This window comes from Triticum urartu, chromosome 2 (assembly GCF_003073215.2).
Source record: "Triticum urartu cultivar G1812 chromosome 2, Tu2.1, whole genome shotgun sequence".
In the NCBI taxonomy this organism is placed as follows: domain Eukaryota; kingdom Viridiplantae; phylum Streptophyta; class Magnoliopsida; order Poales; family Poaceae; genus Triticum; species Triticum urartu.
Window position 1 is genome coordinate 339,254,403 of NC_053023.1, and position 19,854 is coordinate 339,274,256.

General features: G+C 43.5%; 1 protein-coding gene across 3 annotated transcripts; it reads right to left on the minus strand.

The window, feature by feature from the left end:
* Nucleotides 1-235: 235 nt before the first annotated feature.
* LOC125537237 (ADP-ribosylation factor 1) lies at nucleotides 236-11,668 on the minus strand. Of its 3 annotated transcripts, none has more exons than XM_048700542.1 (7): nucleotides 11,514-11,668; nucleotides 11,010-11,182; nucleotides 2,014-2,084; nucleotides 1,781-1,900; nucleotides 1,282-1,400; nucleotides 560-641; nucleotides 236-459 (listed from the first exon to the last, which is right to left on the minus strand). In XM_048700542.1, exons 2-7 carry the CDS (start codon nucleotides 11,155-11,157, stop codon nucleotides 454-456), a joined length of 546 nt encoding a protein of 181 aa, XP_048556499.1. In that variant the 5' UTR covers nucleotides 11,158-11,182; nucleotides 11,514-11,668; the 3' UTR covers nucleotides 236-453. The 3 variants fall into 3 exon arrangements, with proteins under 3 accessions (XP_048556499.1, XP_048556498.1, XP_048556500.1); XM_048700541.1 differs by having other exon boundaries at nucleotides 11,279-11,570; XM_048700543.1 differs by having other exon boundaries at nucleotides 11,341-11,524.
* Nucleotides 11,669-19,854: the final 8,186 nt, after the last annotated feature.

Sequence of the window (19,854 nt, forward strand, 5' to 3'; positions counted from 1 at the left end):
ACATATAAGTGCATGTCCATATAATTCAGAGCCTCAGCCACATTTTTTATTTTGCGCACCACAAATAACGACGTGTGAAAGGTCCTACCAATCATCCAGGCTACCAGTGTTAAATGACATGAAAAGGAGTGAAAGGATTCAAGTCACGGATGTCAAAAAACAAAGGGGTAGAAGTCACCCGTATTTTCCAAGAAACCAAGCCTAACGTCAATACAATAAATTGCTGCTCATCATATCAAAGAAATAATATTTTGGCCTTATTTATATAACTAAGTGGACATGATAACTAGTCAAAAACGTATGATATTTGAAATCATTGTGCAAAGTATCAACAAGTAGAAAGAGCATCCAGGAGGCATTTAACTGGGACATCATTACAAAAACACTGAGCTTGCGAATGGCACATAACAGATCCACAGCTAATAGCCAGCTCCGCAGTCAAAATTCCAAGCCTCAAGCCTACAGGCACCAAAACACATGTCAATCAAATCAGGGTGTGAACTACAATTTTGTAGCAGAACGAAGAGATTTGTAGAACTGAGTATAGAGTGATAAATACCTTGCTGGCAATGTTACTGGATAGCCAGTCCAGGCCCTCATACAGACCCTCACCGGATGTAGCACATGTGCTCTGGATGTACCTGTTGAAATGAAGAGCATGAGTGGCTTAGAGCATCTCTAGCAGATCCTGTAAAAGCGGTCAAACCTTCGTTTTTACAGTACAAGCTGAAAAAAACGTAAAATAGCATATCACGTAAAAAAAATTGCAGGCTCCCGTATATTCAAGCTCCTATCCGTCATATATGGAGGATTTCAGCCATTTTTGGAGGATCCTGTAAAGCCGGTCAACGCCGGAGCTGGGGCCTCGCGACACCATGCATGAGCAGCGAGCAGGCGGAGGAGCTTGTCGGCAGCCGGCCGAAGCATTACCGGAACACGCGGCGCACCGGAACGTCGCCGGAGCGTGCAAGAGCAGGCAGCAGGCCACATCAGGCGGCAGGCCGGATCAGCGCCGTTCTGGCCGGCCGGAGTTTGAGTTTGTGCATGCTTCCGTCCTGGGGAAGAAGCGCGAGGAGAAAAAACAAAAAAAATAAACATTTATGGTACGGGTTTACAGGATCTGTTCCACCCGATGCCTCGCGGTACCGTAAATTTGTTTTAGGGGCCTGTATACTGTTTTCTACAGATGGTGCTTTACAGGATCTGGTACGGATGTGGGTGGATTCCAAAACTTATTCCACTGCAAAAGATAAGCAAGAAAAACAAGTAGGCCTTGCTTACCAGTGACGTTGACGAAGGGAATGTAATCCAAGCTTATCAGTAATTTCAGCAGCATTCATAGCATTTGGAAGATCTTGCTTGTTGGCAAAGACAAGCAACACAGCATCGCGCAACTCATCCTGTCATCAATAATGACTATCATATAATGCAGTTGAACAAAATATCGCTTCCCAACTACACAAATTAAAAGTTACTTAGATGTATGTATGCTAGAACAGGTGCAGCAAAACCATATACTATAGTAACTCTGTACTAGCTAATAGACAACAAAAACTGCATTAACAGGCCACTTCCTAGAGATAATTTTTCCCAAAAAAGGGGTTAAACGTAATAAACAGTAAGTGGTCTCATATGAACGTCCTGTCAAAATAATTGCTTCTTCTCACATTAGTGTGTTATAAATTATGATAGTTCAAACAATGATTATGTTAATCAAGCTCACCAATTGGTTGCTATATTGAATGGATAGCATGATAAGAGTAATCCAGCACAAATGTACCTCATTCAGCATCCTGTGGAGCTCATCTCTGGCTTCAACAACACGGTCCCTATCATTGCTGTCCACAACAAAGATAAGACCCTGCGTGTTCTGGAAGTAATGCCTCCAGAGAGGTCTGATCTGTTCTTACAAGCACAAAGCATCAGCTTAAATGAAATGTAACAATTTGCAGGAAGATTAAGGTAAGGAAAACACTGAATTTACAATACACAGAACACTGCAACAGGTCATACCTTGTCCTGACCCCCAACATCCCAAACAGTGAAGCTAATGTTCTTGTACTCGACAGTTTCAACATTGAACCCTGCATTTTAAAGGAAACATTGTTACCATGTCATGGTTCAAGCTTAAGTAGAGGCTGTTCAATAAGAACCAAGTGTTCAAAGCATTTTGTCCACTTTTTGTTGATATCAGCCTGTGTAACTATATGTTCTGTCAGTTATATCATTGCAGAGGCCACAAGTAATGATGGCTTCAGGGCCCATTATAGGCAATCTTTTCCTACATCCTACTCCCTCCTTTCCGGTTTATAAGGCTTATTTCAACTTTTTTGTTTTTCCAATTTACAGGGCTCATCTCCATCTCATTTTTAGTTTCCAATGCGCATTAAATCTTTGCATGCAAGAATTAAAGAGGAATGGCCAAGCATGCATGCACTGCAATTAATCCAAATTAATGCATGAGTTTAATTGGGGTAGTTTTGTAAAGTACGAGATACATTCCTCCACTCACAAAATGCCTTGGTTGATGAGATTTGAGACTTGAGCCTTATAAACCGGAAAGGAGGGAGTATTATTCAAGCAAGCATTTAATGATTTTGCTTTCTAAATTAACTTCCATTACATAAACTGCCATAGTTATCAAGAGACAACACATACCACTGAATTCATCAACCGCATCAAGACTTGAAGAAGAGGCAACAATTCTGATGGGCATAACAATAGTTCAAGCAGGAAGAATACAGACGAAGTACTACGAGTTTGCAACTTCGTTATCAATTAAGAATTTGAGATTGAGATGTACTCCCTCCTTCCCAAAATAAGTGCCATGGCTTTAGTTCAAATTTGTTATAACTTGAACTAATGCCAGGACACTTATTTTGGGACGGAGGGAGTAACTTTTATAGCATGCGCTTGAAGTAGAGCAGCGATAGGCTGTTCCAACAATTGGCCACCTCAATCGTACAACCTTTTCAGGTAGGGATGCCTCGAAAAACAGTTGCATATTTTTAAACATCAAGTAAAATAGGCTCTACCGCTTAGAATTCAGGTTTCCACACTACTGATCCATCAGATCCTCATAGTTCAACTAATAACCTTCTATATACAATGAAAAAAAAACAAATATGTTCAGTTAAGAATGAAGTGTATATGCCCACCTAAACTGTCACAAATTTCGGCTGCATCACCCCCTCCGAATATAAAACCGTTATATAATCCCTCAAGTTCCCAATATCAAAGTATCAAACAGAACACCGCCTAGACCAAAATAAGCTGTTTTGGAAGCCGGTTTTGCTGATGTGGACAGACTGCACATGATCATTGATGCTAACAAGCTTTCCACCAAGTGCGCCATGCCAATATTAGAGCATCTCTAGCCCATTCCCCAAGAGTTATATATGGGCAGAAACTTCCATTTTGGGGAATTAACAGCCATCTTGCCCATCCCCGATTTCCTTTAGCTCCCCAAGAATTAGCTTTTCATCCCCAAAACATTTCCCTCTAGCCCATTTTTGCTATGAGAAGAGCACTTCTCATTAAAAATGGGGAGGCCACTCCACTCTTGCATTCATGGCATGGCGGCCAATAGCACGACACCAATTAATGAACCGCCTCGATCTCCCCACGCCGCCTCCCAAGTGTTGCCAACGTCCCTCGATCTGCCGGTGCCATCCCGAGCCGTCTTCCCAATCGCCGAGCCCCCGCACAGCTTGCCGATTCCTACCTCGTTCTCCTATCCCTGTCGCAGCAGCTGCCACCAAAGGACCGCGTCATTAGGCTCCAGATGTAGGGCAAGTGGGTGACGGAGATCCATACCATGGTCACGGCAACGCTGGTGTGGCCTGGCATGCGCCTACGACGCCTTCGTGCTCCAGTTATTCAAGAGCCGCGTGAAGCTTAACTTCCTCGATAACGCCATGGCCACCATCACACCTCCTGTTAGGTACACCTCTTGGGCCAAGGAGCACCACGCTACCTAGCATGTTGATGCCGCCTTGGTGGCCACACTACTCAAGGACCCACGAATCGTCGATGAGAATCATGTGTTCTTTGTGTCCATGGAAACCACATGCACGATCGAGCACGAGTGTCGCGAGATCACCTGCCTCGCCAACGAAGACGACTAGATGTGGTGGAGTCAGCCCACTGCCAGCGACCACGGGGCCAACCACTGCGACGGGGGGAGGGGATGATCCCTATCTACTCTAAGTCCGACTTCTTGGAATTCTCCGAGTAGAGCTCGGGGATGATCCCTATCTACTCTAAGTCCGACTTCTTGGAATTCTCCGAGTAGAGCTCCTCTTTATATATCTAGTATCTAGTTCTATTTAGTTTACGTTATATCTATATCTATATCTATTTACCTACTAATAAAGCAAGTGATATGCTTAGTTTCGTCCCATTTAGGTGATTTTATATTTAATCTATATATGCGAGGTGGTACTAATTTGAGGACCTATTTTTGGCTTCTTCCGCTCAGTTGGGCTGAGTCCGCCTATGTACATAGCTCGATTGGGCCTCAACCTAGGCCTGCACTCACGCTCCAGAAGGTAGACGTATTTCAACTTTTTTTTCACTCGGTCGTTTGCGTTTCATGTAAGCAAACAAATAAAAACGTTTCGTGCCTGCCCAGATTCGAACTCATGTCGACAGAAAAAAGAGCCCAACAAAGCTTGACCGGCTAGCCAACTTAACCATGCCTTGTTCGTGCCAAAGTGAAAAACGCAATATTTATTTAATCATTGCACGGGGCTTGCATAGCCTGGACCGCCGCCCATGCATGCAGCCAGGGCCTTGCATTCCTGATTCAGCTGAGTCCGAACGTGCGTACACATTCAATAAATCAGTTAAAGTCCTTGGTACAAAATATGATAAATCAGCCAAAAAGTCTCATCTTGCCTCATTACATCAAATTCTTGTAATTTATATACGCTTGGTTGAGGAGATAATAAGGAACGTACGCGAGAATCAATGGCAAATAAATCGGTGAAACAAGGAAGGAGGCGCCAGCGGTAGAGGAAGGGAAGGAGAGGAGGCGAGGCTGAGGGGCGCCGGAGGCAGCGGCCGATGGCGCATGTCGCCGGATCTGGAGGCGCGTCGCCCTGGCAAAAGGGGATGAAGAAGATGCTTGGCCTTTTGTGCAAATGGGCCGGCCTGCTGGTGGCCCTCTCTTCCTCTGTTATTCTCTTCTTTTTCCATTTGACAAAACAAACAGAAAAGCACAAAGGGCTTGCACAGAATATTTTAAGTGTGCATATTTTCGTGGACTCATTTAAATATGTTTGATCCAGAAAAAATGCAAAGAGACATGTTGATGGGTTTTGAATAAATCGGCAGGACTTGGGCTAATTATTAAAAGGTTATAATCGGTGGCCTCTCTACACCCACATACAGAAATATTCAAAGAAGGGCACCTGGGCTAATTATTAAACATATGTGTTACCATAATTAAATTGAAAACATCGGCATATCTTGTGCATTTCATTGGACGTGAGGGCGTGTTAGCTCGTAGAAACACTCGCCAAGTGCAGAAGCCTTCCTCGCACATGCCCGGAAGAGAACTAATCACCAAATGTGGTTAAGGTATTATGGGCTAGAGGCATATGAAGATTTATCACCCGTTGCAACCCACAGGCACTTTTGCTAGTGTGTGTGTGTGTACATATGCATATATATACATATATATATATACATAGGGAAAATACATCCTACCCCCACATGTCTTATATACTACCATGTGGTATTATATATACTACTTTATCAAGTATGTTCATATATTATATACAACATATTTCAAAGTGAGTTACATGAAAAAATTGTAAGTTGGCTCATAGTTTTATTATATTTGTGAAATACGTATATATTTGTACGTAAAAAGGAGCATACTCAAAATACAATGCATGCTACCTAAAAAGTAGTATATCTATATCTATATACCTACTAATAAAGCAAGGTGCGTTTCTCCAATTTTTTCATCCGTTCACCATCGAAAAGTTTTTTCTATTCGAGGTGGTACTAATTTTTTGTTCGTTCTCTATTAGAAAAGGAAAAACGCCCGAATTTCATACATGGGCCGCCAATAGTGTGGCCCAGCAAAGCCAGCCCGTTTATTTTCGTGCCCACGTAAGTAGCAAAACTCTATTTATTGTAATGAGCGTCAAATAGCAGCAAATTCGCACATGGCCACCAAGCTGGGCTGACCCGTTCTCTTTTTCTTTGTTATATTGCAGTGAGCATCAAATAGCAGCAAACTCTATTAATTTTGTGCCCATGCAACTGGAAAACTCCTATTAATCGCACTGAGCGTCAAATATTTACAAATTCGCACAGGGCCCCCTAGCTGGGCTGAACTGTTTTTTCTGGTTCCGTGTTATGTTTCTATTTTTCTTTTTCCATTTCTTTCTTTTCTTTCTTTCCCGTTTCTTTTGTCTTATTTCCTTTCAAGTTTATTTTTCTTTCTCCCTTTTTCATAAATTCAAAAAAAAATCGGAACAGTTCATATTATTAGAAAAACTTGATTTTTTAAAAAGATCCAAAGTTTCAAAATATTTTTTTTGAAAAATGTTCAAAATATTAAAATTTTGTTCTCATTCCAAAAGTGGTACAGATGTTTTTTAAATGTTCCATTTTTCTTTGTCTTTCCAAAGTTTTTCGGGTTTTCCAAAAAAAAGCATTTAAAAAATGTTCCAAATATGAACAATATTCTCTTTTTGGTGAAATATTCACAAATTCAGGATAATGTCCGAGGTTAAAGAAAAACATTTTAAAAAATTGTTCTGAGTGTTCAAAATGTTTTTCCTTTTTCAAAAGCAATCACAAATTCGAAAAATGTTCTTGTTATTTTAAAAGGTTCATGTTTTTAAATTAAATTGTGAATTTCGAACGATTCAAATTTTGTTGTATATATTTAAAAACTTTTTTCCGTTTCTATATCTTTTTCTTTCCTGTTTCTTTTCTCTTTCTTTCTTTCAAGCTTATTTTTCTTTCTCCCTTTTTTTGTAAATTTAAAATTTTCAAAAAAGTTCATAATACCAAAAAAATTCGAATTTTGAAATATATTCCGATTTGAAAATTCTGAAATATATTTCATTTTGAAAAAAATTCGGAACATTAAATCTTTGCTCTCATTCTAAAATAGTCACAAATCCGCATAGGGCGCCCAAGCTTGCGTGAACCGTTTTCTTCCTTTTGGTCTGTGTTATGTTTGTATTTTTCTTTTTTTTCCGTTTCTTTTGTCTTTTTCCTTTCAAATTTGTTTTTCTTTCTCCTTTTCTCATAAATTCAAAATTTTCAAAAAAGTTAAGATTATTAGGAAAATTGGAATTTTTTTAAAAATGTCGAAAATTTGAAAATATATTATGTTTTGAAAAATGTTTGAAATACAAAAAATGTTCTCATTCCAAAATTGGTATATATTTTTATACACGTTCCATTTTTTTCTTGTGTTTTCCAAAGTTATTTGAGATTTTCCAAAAAAATCATTTTAAAAATGTTTGAAATATGAAAAATATTCTTGTTTTGGTGCAATGTTCGCAAATTCAGAATAATGACCGAGTTTAAAGAAATACATTTAAAAAAATCTGAATGTTCAAAATGGGTTTCCTTTTTAAAAACCAATCACAAATTCAAAAAGTTTTCAAGTTATTTTAAAAGGTTCATGTTTTCACATAGAAGGGACATTGGTGTCTGGTGATGTGCTAAATATGCTAATGAAACATGATTTATGCGCTACAATTAGTAATTCATCCTGTTACGCAATCATAAGAGAGAATGGTCGAAACTACCGTGCCCCAAAGGTCGCCGCGTAGCTACCAAATGAGGTAGACACAACCCCGACACAGAGGCGGACCCGGAGAAAAAAAGGCACAAGTTAGATGGTTGCCGGCACACCGACTAATCCCACCACTATCAAGATCTCACAGGACAAACATGACCCGCGAGAAGTCCACAACACCTCTCTCTATCACATCGCTATGCTGATCGTTTTTCTTTGACATGTTATGGTGATCTTTTTGGTGGACACATCAATTATCTCTCCCATTGCTTCCGGCAAAGAAATATCTCTCCCGTTGCAACGCATGGGCATATGTGCTAGTATACTACCTAAATATTCTTATATACTACATACTACGCGTACATACTCTCTGATTTGATAAATACTACTTAGAACTCAAGTGGTGGTAATTACCACCGGTGGTAGATAAAATTATATATATATATATAGGTGCGCTAAAGTGAGCCCGAGCGCATTGTGCTTATTCTACGCTCCGACCCATGGAGCGCACCTTGTCTGCTAATCAGTTACGTCATTCTTTAATTAGCGCAGCCACATGCATGCATATGGTAAATAACTTAATTCATTTACTATGTTTGGCCGGCGTTTTACTAGCATGCGAGTCGAGGATGCCAGACGGAGTACATTGCAGGTTGGCTGTAATTCATTTAATCCTGTTACTATATTTAGCATGGTTTTTTACTAGCATGGGAAACAAGAATAAAGGACGGGACCAATGCATGCGGATGATAACTGTTTTAATTCGGTTACCATTCCTACCATGCTTTTTACTACCATGTGAAACAAGAGTCCATAAGATGTAGGATGCAGACATGCAGTAACCCAATTTGTTCTATTACCAAGTTTTTCATGAACGATTACTAAGTTACTATAATTCTCATGGTTGATTACTATATGCCATTCCAAGCAGGCATATAGAAAGAAAAAATGGCGATGGGACCATGCACCTGTTAAATATGTTACTACTTTTTTCATGGTTGATTATTGTGTATCATTATGAGCATGGATGTAAAAAAGACAAATGGTGGCAGTGCGTGAACTAGTGGGTGCAGATAGTAACTGAATTTATTGGGTTACTATATTTCTTATGGTTGTTTACGATGTGTTGTTACAGCCATGCATATAAAAAAAGAAATGGTGGCGGGACCGATGCATGCAGATGGTAACCGAATTAATTCTATTACTATATGTTCCACAGATTTTACTAGCAGGTGGAAGAATAATGCCGATTAAGCCGAACGGTGCGTGCGACACAGGCGGAGCGCAGAATAAGCGTTTTACGCTCCCACTTAGTTTAGCGCCACCGTTAGTTAGTTAGTTAGTTAGTTAGTTGGTTAGTTTGATGTCAACGTAGTGGTGTAGTAGGTAATGACTGTTTAACTATGCTATGCATGATGTTGATGTGGTACTGTTGTTTAACTATGCAATGAAGTAGTTCAAATTTGTGTTTGAAAAATTCGCATGCATTTGCGGGGTCAAGTCTTGAGGGTGGGGCTAGACAGACAAAAGTTCAATTCCCTAAAAAATGAGGAATTAAAGGATGGGGAATTAAAAAATAGGGGATTGTCTAGAGATGCTCTTGTCGATCTTGGTGTCACACCACCATCGTGCTGCACCATGACCTTGCTGACCATAGCATAGCATCCACCACGGTCGAGGCGCACCCGCCGCGCCATCAGCACTAACAAAGCTCCGCTCAAGCTCTTTACGTACATTGAGGCGAACGGCGACGTGGGGCCATCGCAGTGGTACACAAAGCCCTTGGCGAACTGCAACATTTGGTGGACATGGCACTGGCTCAGGTATGGCAGGAGCAGAATGTGCCCTGCTGCCGACAATGACTCCTTATGCATCCTTGCATTGAGAAACAACGCAACCGACTTCTTATGCATACTTGCGACGAGAAACAACATTGGGTGGACGTGGCACTGGCTCGGGTATGGCAAGAGCATCATGGCCCCCAATGTCAGTGTTGGCTTCTTATGCGTCCTCACGATGAGAAGCCATGGCTACTTAGCTAAGCTAGTTATGTGTCACAATACTAGCGGCCAACGTTGCTAACCAAACATATGAAGAGGAGGCAAGAGGCCCTTCGGCATCGCTCACTGCCAAGACAAACCACTACATCTTGACACTGCCAAGACATTTCCCTTCATCACACAGCCGCCAGCCACCGCGCTCGGCAAAACCCAGTACCCCAACTCCCATATCAGCTGACACCCTATCAAGCTGAATAATGTCAACGAAGCACGCAAGTGAGAGGAGCCACCAGCACACACACTCAAATCATTGTACCAGTCTAGGTAAGTCAAATCACGCTGGCACCAAAACAACGCGGGAGAAGGGGTTTGAGTCGACGAAGGGCAAGCCGGTGCTACGAGTAGCGGTGTCGTGGTCCGCAGGAGGTGAGCCCTTTGTAGTGGTGTCGTTGTCTGCAAGAGATCTTAGCGCAGCATAGCTTGCTCCGATGCAAGCAGGTAGGTGCACAATTGCAAACAAGGACAACAAGAAGTGGGTGCACACCAACAGAATGATGAAGAGCAAACGGGTCACACTGGTGCTGACGTACGCGTTCTTCGAGTGGATCATCTCATAACGCTCCTCCCCTGCATAGCATCTTCTCCTCCTCATAGCACAGACTGCTCCTACTCAACAACCGAGATCCTCTTCCCAACAGCATGGTGTGGGTGCCAGCTTTAGCGTCTAGACTACACCGCAGAGATGTTGCGCCTGACATGTGCGGGGACTGTGAGGCAGCTTTTCCAGGAAGGCACTGCTATAATGGATGAGGCAGAGCAAGCTCCATATGGTTCCCAGGATGATGTGCCAATATAAGTTAAACAATAAATCCTAGTCCGCATGCTATGCGGGTCAAACCATAAAACTTCCACACACAAAAAAGCATCTTCAAAACGAACTTGGAGGTCTGCGATCAGGTGTGTTGCCCGGTTTTGGAAACTTGAGGTGATTATATAACCAATTTTAGAGTTAAGGTGGTGATGCAATCAAAGCGTGAAAGTTTAGGGGGTACATCAACTCTTTTCTTTGGTTGGTTGATTAATTACATGGCATGCCCTAACATTTTTTTCGTTTTTTCCCAGCTATTGGTTAGCCAAAATATTGGCTAGAGATACCTTGACCTTATTGGCCAAAATTTTGCACCAAAAATAGTTCTGAAAGATTAGCATGTAAACAAGACAGAAGCACATCTTACCTATGGTTGGGATAGTGGTAACGATCTCGCCGAGCTTCAGCTTGTAGAGGATGGTGGTCTTTCCGGCAGCATCAAGACCGACCATGAGGATCCGCATCTCCTTCTTGGCGAAAAGCCGGCTGAAGAGCTTCCCGAACGCGAGCCCCATCTCGCCCTACCCCTCTTCCGAACGCCTGCAATTCGCGACCATTACTCGCTCAGATCTCCATTACGGGATCCAACCCAAAAAAACAAACGGCTCAATACACATCCTCATGCACAAATCTAACCCCACGAATCGGATATATCACACGAAAGTCGTATGGATAGTAGAATCACAAACTACACGCGCCCAAATAAATTCGAGATCCGCGACGTGACGGAACGGTCGCAGATCTAGCGCCGCCGAGGACCACGCAATTCGAACGTCAGATTCAATCTTTGGATCGGTGGTATCGGCAGAAAACCGATGATCGATTCCTCTGCGACGACGGGAGCAGACAGAGAGATCATGAGGGGGTTCACCTGCGAAGAAATTTCGAATGGTGGGGAGACAGAGGAATGGAATGGGGTGGGTTAGTGGGACGAGACTTGCCTGCTCCCGTCTAGGTGTCTTGATTTGATTAAAACAAAATAAGACCCGGCCCCATTCTTTTAAAATCAGAAGGGAGATAATTAGATCAGAAAGAAAAAAAAATAGCCGTAGGATGAAGTGGGAGCACAGATGGGAACACAAGAAGAGAGCAGGCAAGTCGGATCCGGATTAGTGAGGCTCCTTCATCCCCACGACATTATTTTTCCAAATTGAAAGGTCACGTCTAACTTTATTTACTCATAAGTCACACAAATATATGTGCGTTGCGCGAACCAATCTGTGGTTGGATGATTAGGGGACTGTGGTATCCTCGGTTCATCAGGGTTTAAATTCTGGTGCTCGCATTTATTTTTGGATTTATTTCAGGATTTCCGGCGATGCGCATTCAGTGGGAGAAGACGTTCCCGTCGATGATGAGATGCCTTCGGTAACTTCGTAAATTTTAAAAAAATATGTCGGCTCAGTCTTTCGAAGATGCTCATAAGGGTAGGGTATGCGTGTGTGCGTTCATATGAATGAGTGTATGCGCATGTATATGAGTGTTTGTGTCTGTACTGATGTTCAAAAAATATATGTGCGTTGCCACGGACGATAAAAACAATACGATATTATTAGAATATTAGGTAAATTCATGATTAATTTCAGTAAATAATTCATAACTAGAACAAAAACTAACATGCAAGAAGCATATTAGATGAACAGAAAAATATGCACAGCGGCATCATGCATGTAACAACAATTATAAATAGAGAATGAACAGATTAGGAAGGACGTAATGTTCGTTGAGAGCGATGTTGTTGATGATGATCTGCTATTAACGGGCTTAAAGACGATGAGTAGCGTCGTTGACGGAGTACTCGAAATGAGGTACTCTAATCCTCAGTAAATGTTAATTAGTATGTGGTGCTATTAAGTCGCTCGTGTCGCCCCACCCCGCGGGCGATCCGGGCGAAACCTAGCCGCCGCACCAGCCTCCTCCAGATCCGCCCACCTCCCCTCGCCGCCGCCGGCAAGCGCCGTCGGGCAAAGCTCGCGCGACGTCGGCGGCGGGGGGCCTTCCTTTTCTTCCCTCTCGCGAGGCTATGGCGGTGCGGGGCCGCTTGGCCAAGGAGAGGCGCGGGGGCGTGGCGCACGCGAGGAGCAGGCGTGGTCGGCGCGGCGCGCGCGGCGTCGGGACGCTAGGCAGGCGCAGCGAGCAGGCTGCGATGCGCACGGCGGGCGTGGAGTGCAGGCGGTGGCGTGCGCGGCGGGCGGGCGCCGCCCGCTCGGGTGCCGTGGGGGTGCGGGGGCGTTGCGGTCGGCTTTGGCCAGATCTGGCCTCTAGCAACCTATGGCTGGAGGGCTGGCTCGAGGAGGCACCAGGCGTCGTTGGAGAGTGGCTGCATTTCGCCTAGTCCGGCGATGTGTGGTGGCTGCAGCGGTGGTGTCGGGAATGGCTGGTGGTTGTCTCTCCTTCAAGCGCGTCCACGCCTGGCTCCTGGAGCTGTGGCGCCATTCAGTTTGTCTTGTGCTACAGAAGGTTCGGGCAGGCCAGATCTAGCATGGATAGTCCTGTTCTTGCGCGCGGCGGTGCGAGCCACACAGTCTGGCCTGGATCCTGCCAAGTCCTGCGCGCGGTGGTGCGGATCGGCTATGTTTGGTTTCTCCCTTGACCTTTCCTGGGCGCTGCGGTGCGAAGGATCGCCTAGGTCTACGCACGGAGGTAGAGGATGGCCAGATCTGGCTTGGATCGCCGAGGGCCTGCGAGCGGCGGTGCGGGTCGGTCGGGGTTGGCGTGTGCTCGCCGAGTTCCTGCGAGCGGCTTGACCAATTCGTCTCTAGTAGTGTTTGCTTTGGGCTCATGTTGCACTGTGGCGCTGGTGGCCTCGGATCCTTGGATTGTTGGTGGAAGACTCGGCTCCGGATGAAAATCATGCATCGACTCTGTCTTTGCCGACGGTAATGGCGTGTACGGATGTCGTCTTCCTCCTTGGAGGTATCGTTGTGGAGCCGTTCCCTTCCTTCCCAATAGCGTGAGATCTCCGGGTGAAAACCTAAGATCAGGTAGTGCCAGATCGGGTGACGATGGAGTCCTCAGCTTCGTTTTCCTCTTTGGAGGTGTCACCTTGGTGATCCCGCCGAGGGGTTCTGATGGTGTTCGCGTTTGATGGTAGAGCTTGGGTTTGTGGTGTTGCCGACGGGTCCTTTTCTTTCTTTTCTTTTTGCGCTGCCTTTGCGGTGCTTTCCTCCTCTAAGGAATCTTGTTACACCTTCTTCTGATCAATGAATTTGGCAGTTCTTCTGTCAACATTAAAAAAAATCCTCAGTAAATGGGTCTCGTTGGAAATACCTTATCAGCCTAAAACTTGAAAAAGATTTATTTACCACTAACTGCAGTTTGACACACCGAGATACACACAGATACATGGCTACCATGACCACATAGGCCACAAGAAATCACCAAGGAGGCAGATCCGCAGATGACGCCAGCCAGCGGTGATGAAATCAGGGGTTGGAGTCCTAAGCATCCAGGACACGCGTCACAAGGGCGGGCGGCCCTTGCGGAGCACTCCATTGACAGGGCATTTAATATCTTGTCAGACTATCTGACCAAACCTGGTGCAAGCCAATGACGAGAGGCCATCTTCACGATGATTGAGGGGATGGGCGATGTGACCAGACCCTGCCACGACCCCGAGACCGAAGAAGAGTGGTGTTGTGACACCTCCGTTTATAATCATGCACTAATCATACATGTATCAAGCACGATCACGAACGGTGACTCACGTTAATATCACAACACAACTCTACGACACAAAGGATAAACATAAAACTTTATATTACAAGCCAGGGTCTCGATGGCCCAAAAACATAAGTGATAACCCACAAGTATAGGTGATTGCAACAGTTTTCGAGGGTAGAGTATTCAACCCAAATTTATTGATTCGACACAAGGGGAACCAAAGAATATTCTCAAGTATTAACAGTTGAGTTGTCAATTCAACCGCACCTGAAAAACTTAATATCTGCAGCAAAGTATTTAGTAGCAAAGTAATATGGAAGTAACGGTAACGGTGGCAAAAGTAACAGTAGTAGTTTTGTAGTGATTGTAACAGTGGCAACGGAAAAGTAACTAAGCAGATCAATACGTGAAAAGCTCGTAGGCATTGGATTAGTGATGAATAATTATGTCGGATGTGATTCCTCATGCAACAGTTATAACATAAGGTGACACAGAACTAGTTCCAGATCATCAATATAATGTAGGCATGTATTCCGAATATAGTCATACGTGCTTATGGAAAAGAACTTGCATGACATCTTTTGTCCTACCCTCCCGTGGCAGTGGGGTCCTATTGGAAACTAAGAGATATTAAGGCCTCCTTTTAATAGAGTACCGGACCAAAGCATTAACACTTAGTGAATACATGAACTCCTCAAACTACGGTCATCACCGAGAGTGATCCTGATTATTGTCACTTCGGGGTTGCCGGATCATAACACATAGTAGGTGACTATTAACTTTGCAAGATATGATCAAGAACTCACATATATTCATGAAAACATAATAGGTTCAGATCTGAAATCATGGCACTCGGGCCCTAGTGATAAGCGTTAAGCATAGCAAAGTCATAACAACATCAATCTCAGAACATAATGGATACTAGAGATCAAACCCTAACAAAACTAACTCGATTACATGATAAATCTCATCCAACTCATCATCGTCCAGCAAGCCTATGATGGAATTACTCACGCACAGCGGTGAGCATCATGAAATTGGTGATGGAGAAAGGTTGATGATGACGATGGCGACGGATTCCCCTCTCCGGAGCCCCGAACGGACTCCAGATCAGTTCCCCCGAGAGAGATTAGGGCTTGGCGGCGACTCTGTATCGTAAAACGCGATGAATCCTTCTCTCTGATTTTTTTCTCCCCGAACATGAATATATAGAGTTGGAGTTGAGGTCGGTGGAGCCTCAGGGGGCCCACGAGACAGGGGGCGCGCCCCCACCCTCGTGGACAGGGTGTGGGCCCCCTGGTGTTGATTCTTTCGCCAGTATTTTTTATAAATTTCAAAAATATTCTCCATTAAGTTTCAGGTCATTCCGAGAACTTTTATTTCTGCACAAAAATAATACCATGGCAATTCTGCTGAAAACATTGTCAGTCCGGGTTAGTTCCATTCAAATCATGCAAGTTAGAGTCCAAAACAAGGTCAAAAGTGTTTGGAAAAGTAGATACGATGGAGACGTATCAACTCCCCCAAGTTTAAACCTTTGCTTGTCCTCAAGCAATTCAGTTGACAAACTGAAAGTGATAAAGAAAAAAATTTACAAACTCTGTTTGATCTTGTTGTTGTAAATATGTAAAGCCAGCATTCAAGTTTTCAGCAAAGATTATGAACTAGCCATATTCACAATAACATTTAGGCCTCATGTTTACTCATATCAATGGCATAATCAAATAGCGAGCAATAATAATAAATCTCGGATGACAACACTTTCTCAAAACAATCATAATATGATATCACAAGATGGTATCTCGCTAGCCCTTTCTGAGACCGCAAAACATAAATGCAGAGCACCTCTGAAGATCAATGACTGACTAGACATTGTAATTCATGGTAAAAGAGATCCAATCACAGTCATACTCAATGTGAATTAATAGTAATGCATGCAAATGACAGCAGTGCTCTCCAACTGGTGGTTTTTAATAAGATGATGATGACTCAATATAAAAGTAAATAGATAGGCCCTTCGCGAGGGAAGCAGGGATTTGTAGAGGTGCCAGAGCTCGATTTTTTAAATAGAGATAAATAATATTTTGAGTGGAATACTTTCATTGTCAACATAACAATTGAGAGATCTCGATATCTTCCATGCTACATACATTATAGGCGGTTCCCAAACAGAATGGTAAAGTTTATACTCCCCCACCACCAACAAACATCAATCCATGGCTTGTCCAAAACAACGGGTGCCTCCAACTAACAACAATCCTGGGGGAGTTTTGTTTGCAATTATCTAATTTAAGCATGGGACTGGGCATCCCGGTTACCAGCCATTTTCTCGTGAATGAGGAACGGAGTCCACTCCTCGTGAGAATAACCCACCTAGCATGGAAGATATAGACAACCCTAGTTGATACATGAGCTATTCGAGCATACAAAACAGAATTTCATTTGAAGGTTTAGAGTTTGGCACATACAAATTTACTTAAAACGGCAGGTAGATACCGCATATAGGAAGGTATGGTGGACTCATATGGAATAACTTTTAGGGTTTATGGAAGTGGATGCACAAGCAATATTCCCGCTTAGTACAAGTGAAGGCTAGAAAGAGACTGGGAAGCGACCAACTAGAGAGCGACAGCAGTCATGAACATGCATTAAAATTAATTAACACTGAGTGCAAGCATGAGTAGGATGTAATTTACCATGACTCGTCGAGGCTATGTTGATTTTGTTTCAACTACATGCGTGAACATGTGCCAAGTCAAGCCACTCGAATCATTCAAAGGAGGATACCACCCTATCATACCACATCACAACCATTTTAATAGCATGTTGGCACACAAGGTAAACCATTATAAACTCCTAGCTAATTAAGCATTGTATGAGCAACTATAATCTCTAATTGTCATTGCAAACATGTTTCATTCATAATAGGCTGAATCAGGAATGATGAACTAATCATATTTACAAAAACAAAGATAGATCGAGTTCATACCAGCTTCTCTCATCTCAATCAGTCCATCATATATCGTCATTATTGCCTTTCACTTGCACGACCGAACGGTGTGGATAATAATAATAGTGCACGTGCATTGGACTAAGCTAGAATCTGCAAGAATTTAATACAAGGGAGAAGACAAGGTAATATGGGCTCTTGGTTAGATCAACAATAATTCATATGAGAGCCACTCAACATTTTCATCATGGTCTTCTCCTCTCCACCCCCAAGGAAAAGAAAAAAAATAAAACTATTTACACGGGAAAGCTCCCAACAAGCAAAATAAGAACGAGAAATCTTTTTGGGTTTTCTTTTTAATTACTACTACTACAAGCATGTGAAGTAAACTAGCTAAAAGCTACAACTAATTTTTTTTTTGTTTTTTCTTAAGGTTTTTCAAACACACAAGAAGAAGGCTTACAAAGAAAATAAACTAGCATGGATAGTACAATGAAAAAGTATGAGCACCGACAACTAGAATGAGCGTGTGAACATGAATGTAATGTCGGTAAGAAATACGTACTCCCCCGTGAAGGAAATATGCCCTAGAGGCAATAATAAAGTTGTTATTTATATTTCCTTATATCATGATAAATGTTTATTATTCATGCTAGAATTGTATTAACCGGAAACTTAGTACATGTGTGAATACATAGACAAACAGAATGTCACTAGTATGCCTCTACTTGACTAGCTCGTTGAATCAATGATGGTTATGTTTCATAACCATAGACATGAGTTGTCATTTGATTAACGGGATCACATCATTAGAGAATGATGTGATTGACTTGACCCATCCGTTAGCTTAGCACGATGATCGTTTAGTTTGTTGCTATTGCTTTCTCCATAACTTATACATGTTCCTATGACTATGAGATCATGCAACTCCCGAATACCGGAGGAACACTTAGTGTGCTATCAAATGTCACAACGTAACTGGGTGACTATAAAGATGCTTTACAGGTGTCTCCGATGGTGTTTGTTGAGTTGGCATAGATCGACATTAGGATTTGTCACTTCGAGCATCGGAGAGGTATCTCTGGCCCTCTCGGTAATGCACATCACTATAAGCCTTGCAAGCAATGTGACTAATGAGTTAGTTACGGGATGATGCATTACAGAACAAGTAAATAGACTTGCCGGTAACGAGATTGAACTAGGTATTGAGATACCGACGATCGAATCTCACGCAAGTAACATACCGATGACAAAGGGAACAACGTATATCGTTATGTGGTTTGACCGATAAAGATCTTCGTATAATATGTGGGAGCCAATATGAACATCCAGGTTCCGCTATTGTTTTTTGACCGGAGACGTGTCTCGGTCATGTCTACATAGTTCTCGAACCCGTAGGGTCCGCACGCTTAACGTTTGCCGATGATTGGTATTATGAGTTTATGTGTTTTGATGTACCGAAGATAGTTCGGAGTCCCGGATGTGATCACGGACATGACGAGGAGTCTCGAAATGGTCGAGACATAAAGATTGATATTATTGGATGACTATATTCGGACATCGGATGAGTTCCGGGGGTCACCGGATAATTATCGGAGTGCCGGGGGTTATCGGAACCCCCGGGGGATCTAATGGGCCAACATGGGCCTTAGTGGAGAGTGAGGGCCGGCCAAGGCAGGGCCACGTGCCCCTCCCCCTCTAGTCCGAATAGGACTAGGGAAGGGGGCGGCGCCCCCCTTTCCTTCTCTTCTCTCGCTCTCCTTCCTTTCCCCTTCCTGATCGTCCTACTCCTACTAGGAGGACTCCTCCCCTCCTTGGAGCGCCACCAAGGGCCGGCCGGCCTCCCCCTTGCTCTTTTATATACGTGGGCAGGGGCACCCTAGGACACACAAGTTGATCATTGATCCTGTTGTAGGGTGGAACCCTAAGTGGAGATCTTTCACGAATTGGAGGGGGAATCCCCAAGAACAAGATGAACACAAGAGGGAAAACAAGAGGAAACACTCAATTGACTAGATCCAATCACACATATGCTAGATCCAAGAACATACAATAGGTCACAATGATTCAAGAACAAAAAAGGAATGATACAAGATACTAGTTCATCCCAATCCTATGAGGAGAGAGGTCTTGATGATCCTATGATGGGGATCCTTCCCACATGTGGGGGTCTTGATATCCACAAGTGGATCTTCTCCCTTAGGAGGACATGATCTCCTAGAGGAGTGGGTACAAGGAGCAAAGCTCACATAATCATCTCATATACTTTGCTATCCCTAACAAATGGTCTAGGTACGGAATATATAGGTGGTTGGAGGTGAGGGACGAGGTGGATGAAGAGGAGGCCCAAACAACAATCACAGTCGTCCATCCTGTAGGGCCCGTGCGCACGGGGTAAGTTGGGCCCGTGCGCACGGGGGTCCCGTGGGCACGGTACAAGCCCGTGCGCACGGGGTGCTCCAGCGCCAGCTCCCTGTGTAGTCCGTGCGCACGGGGTCTTCGAGGCCCGTGGGCACGGTGTCGCTTGGGAGGTGTAGAGTTGATCTTGTTGCACTCCTTCTTCCTCCTTGTGGCCTTAGGATCCTTCTCCTTTGCCTCC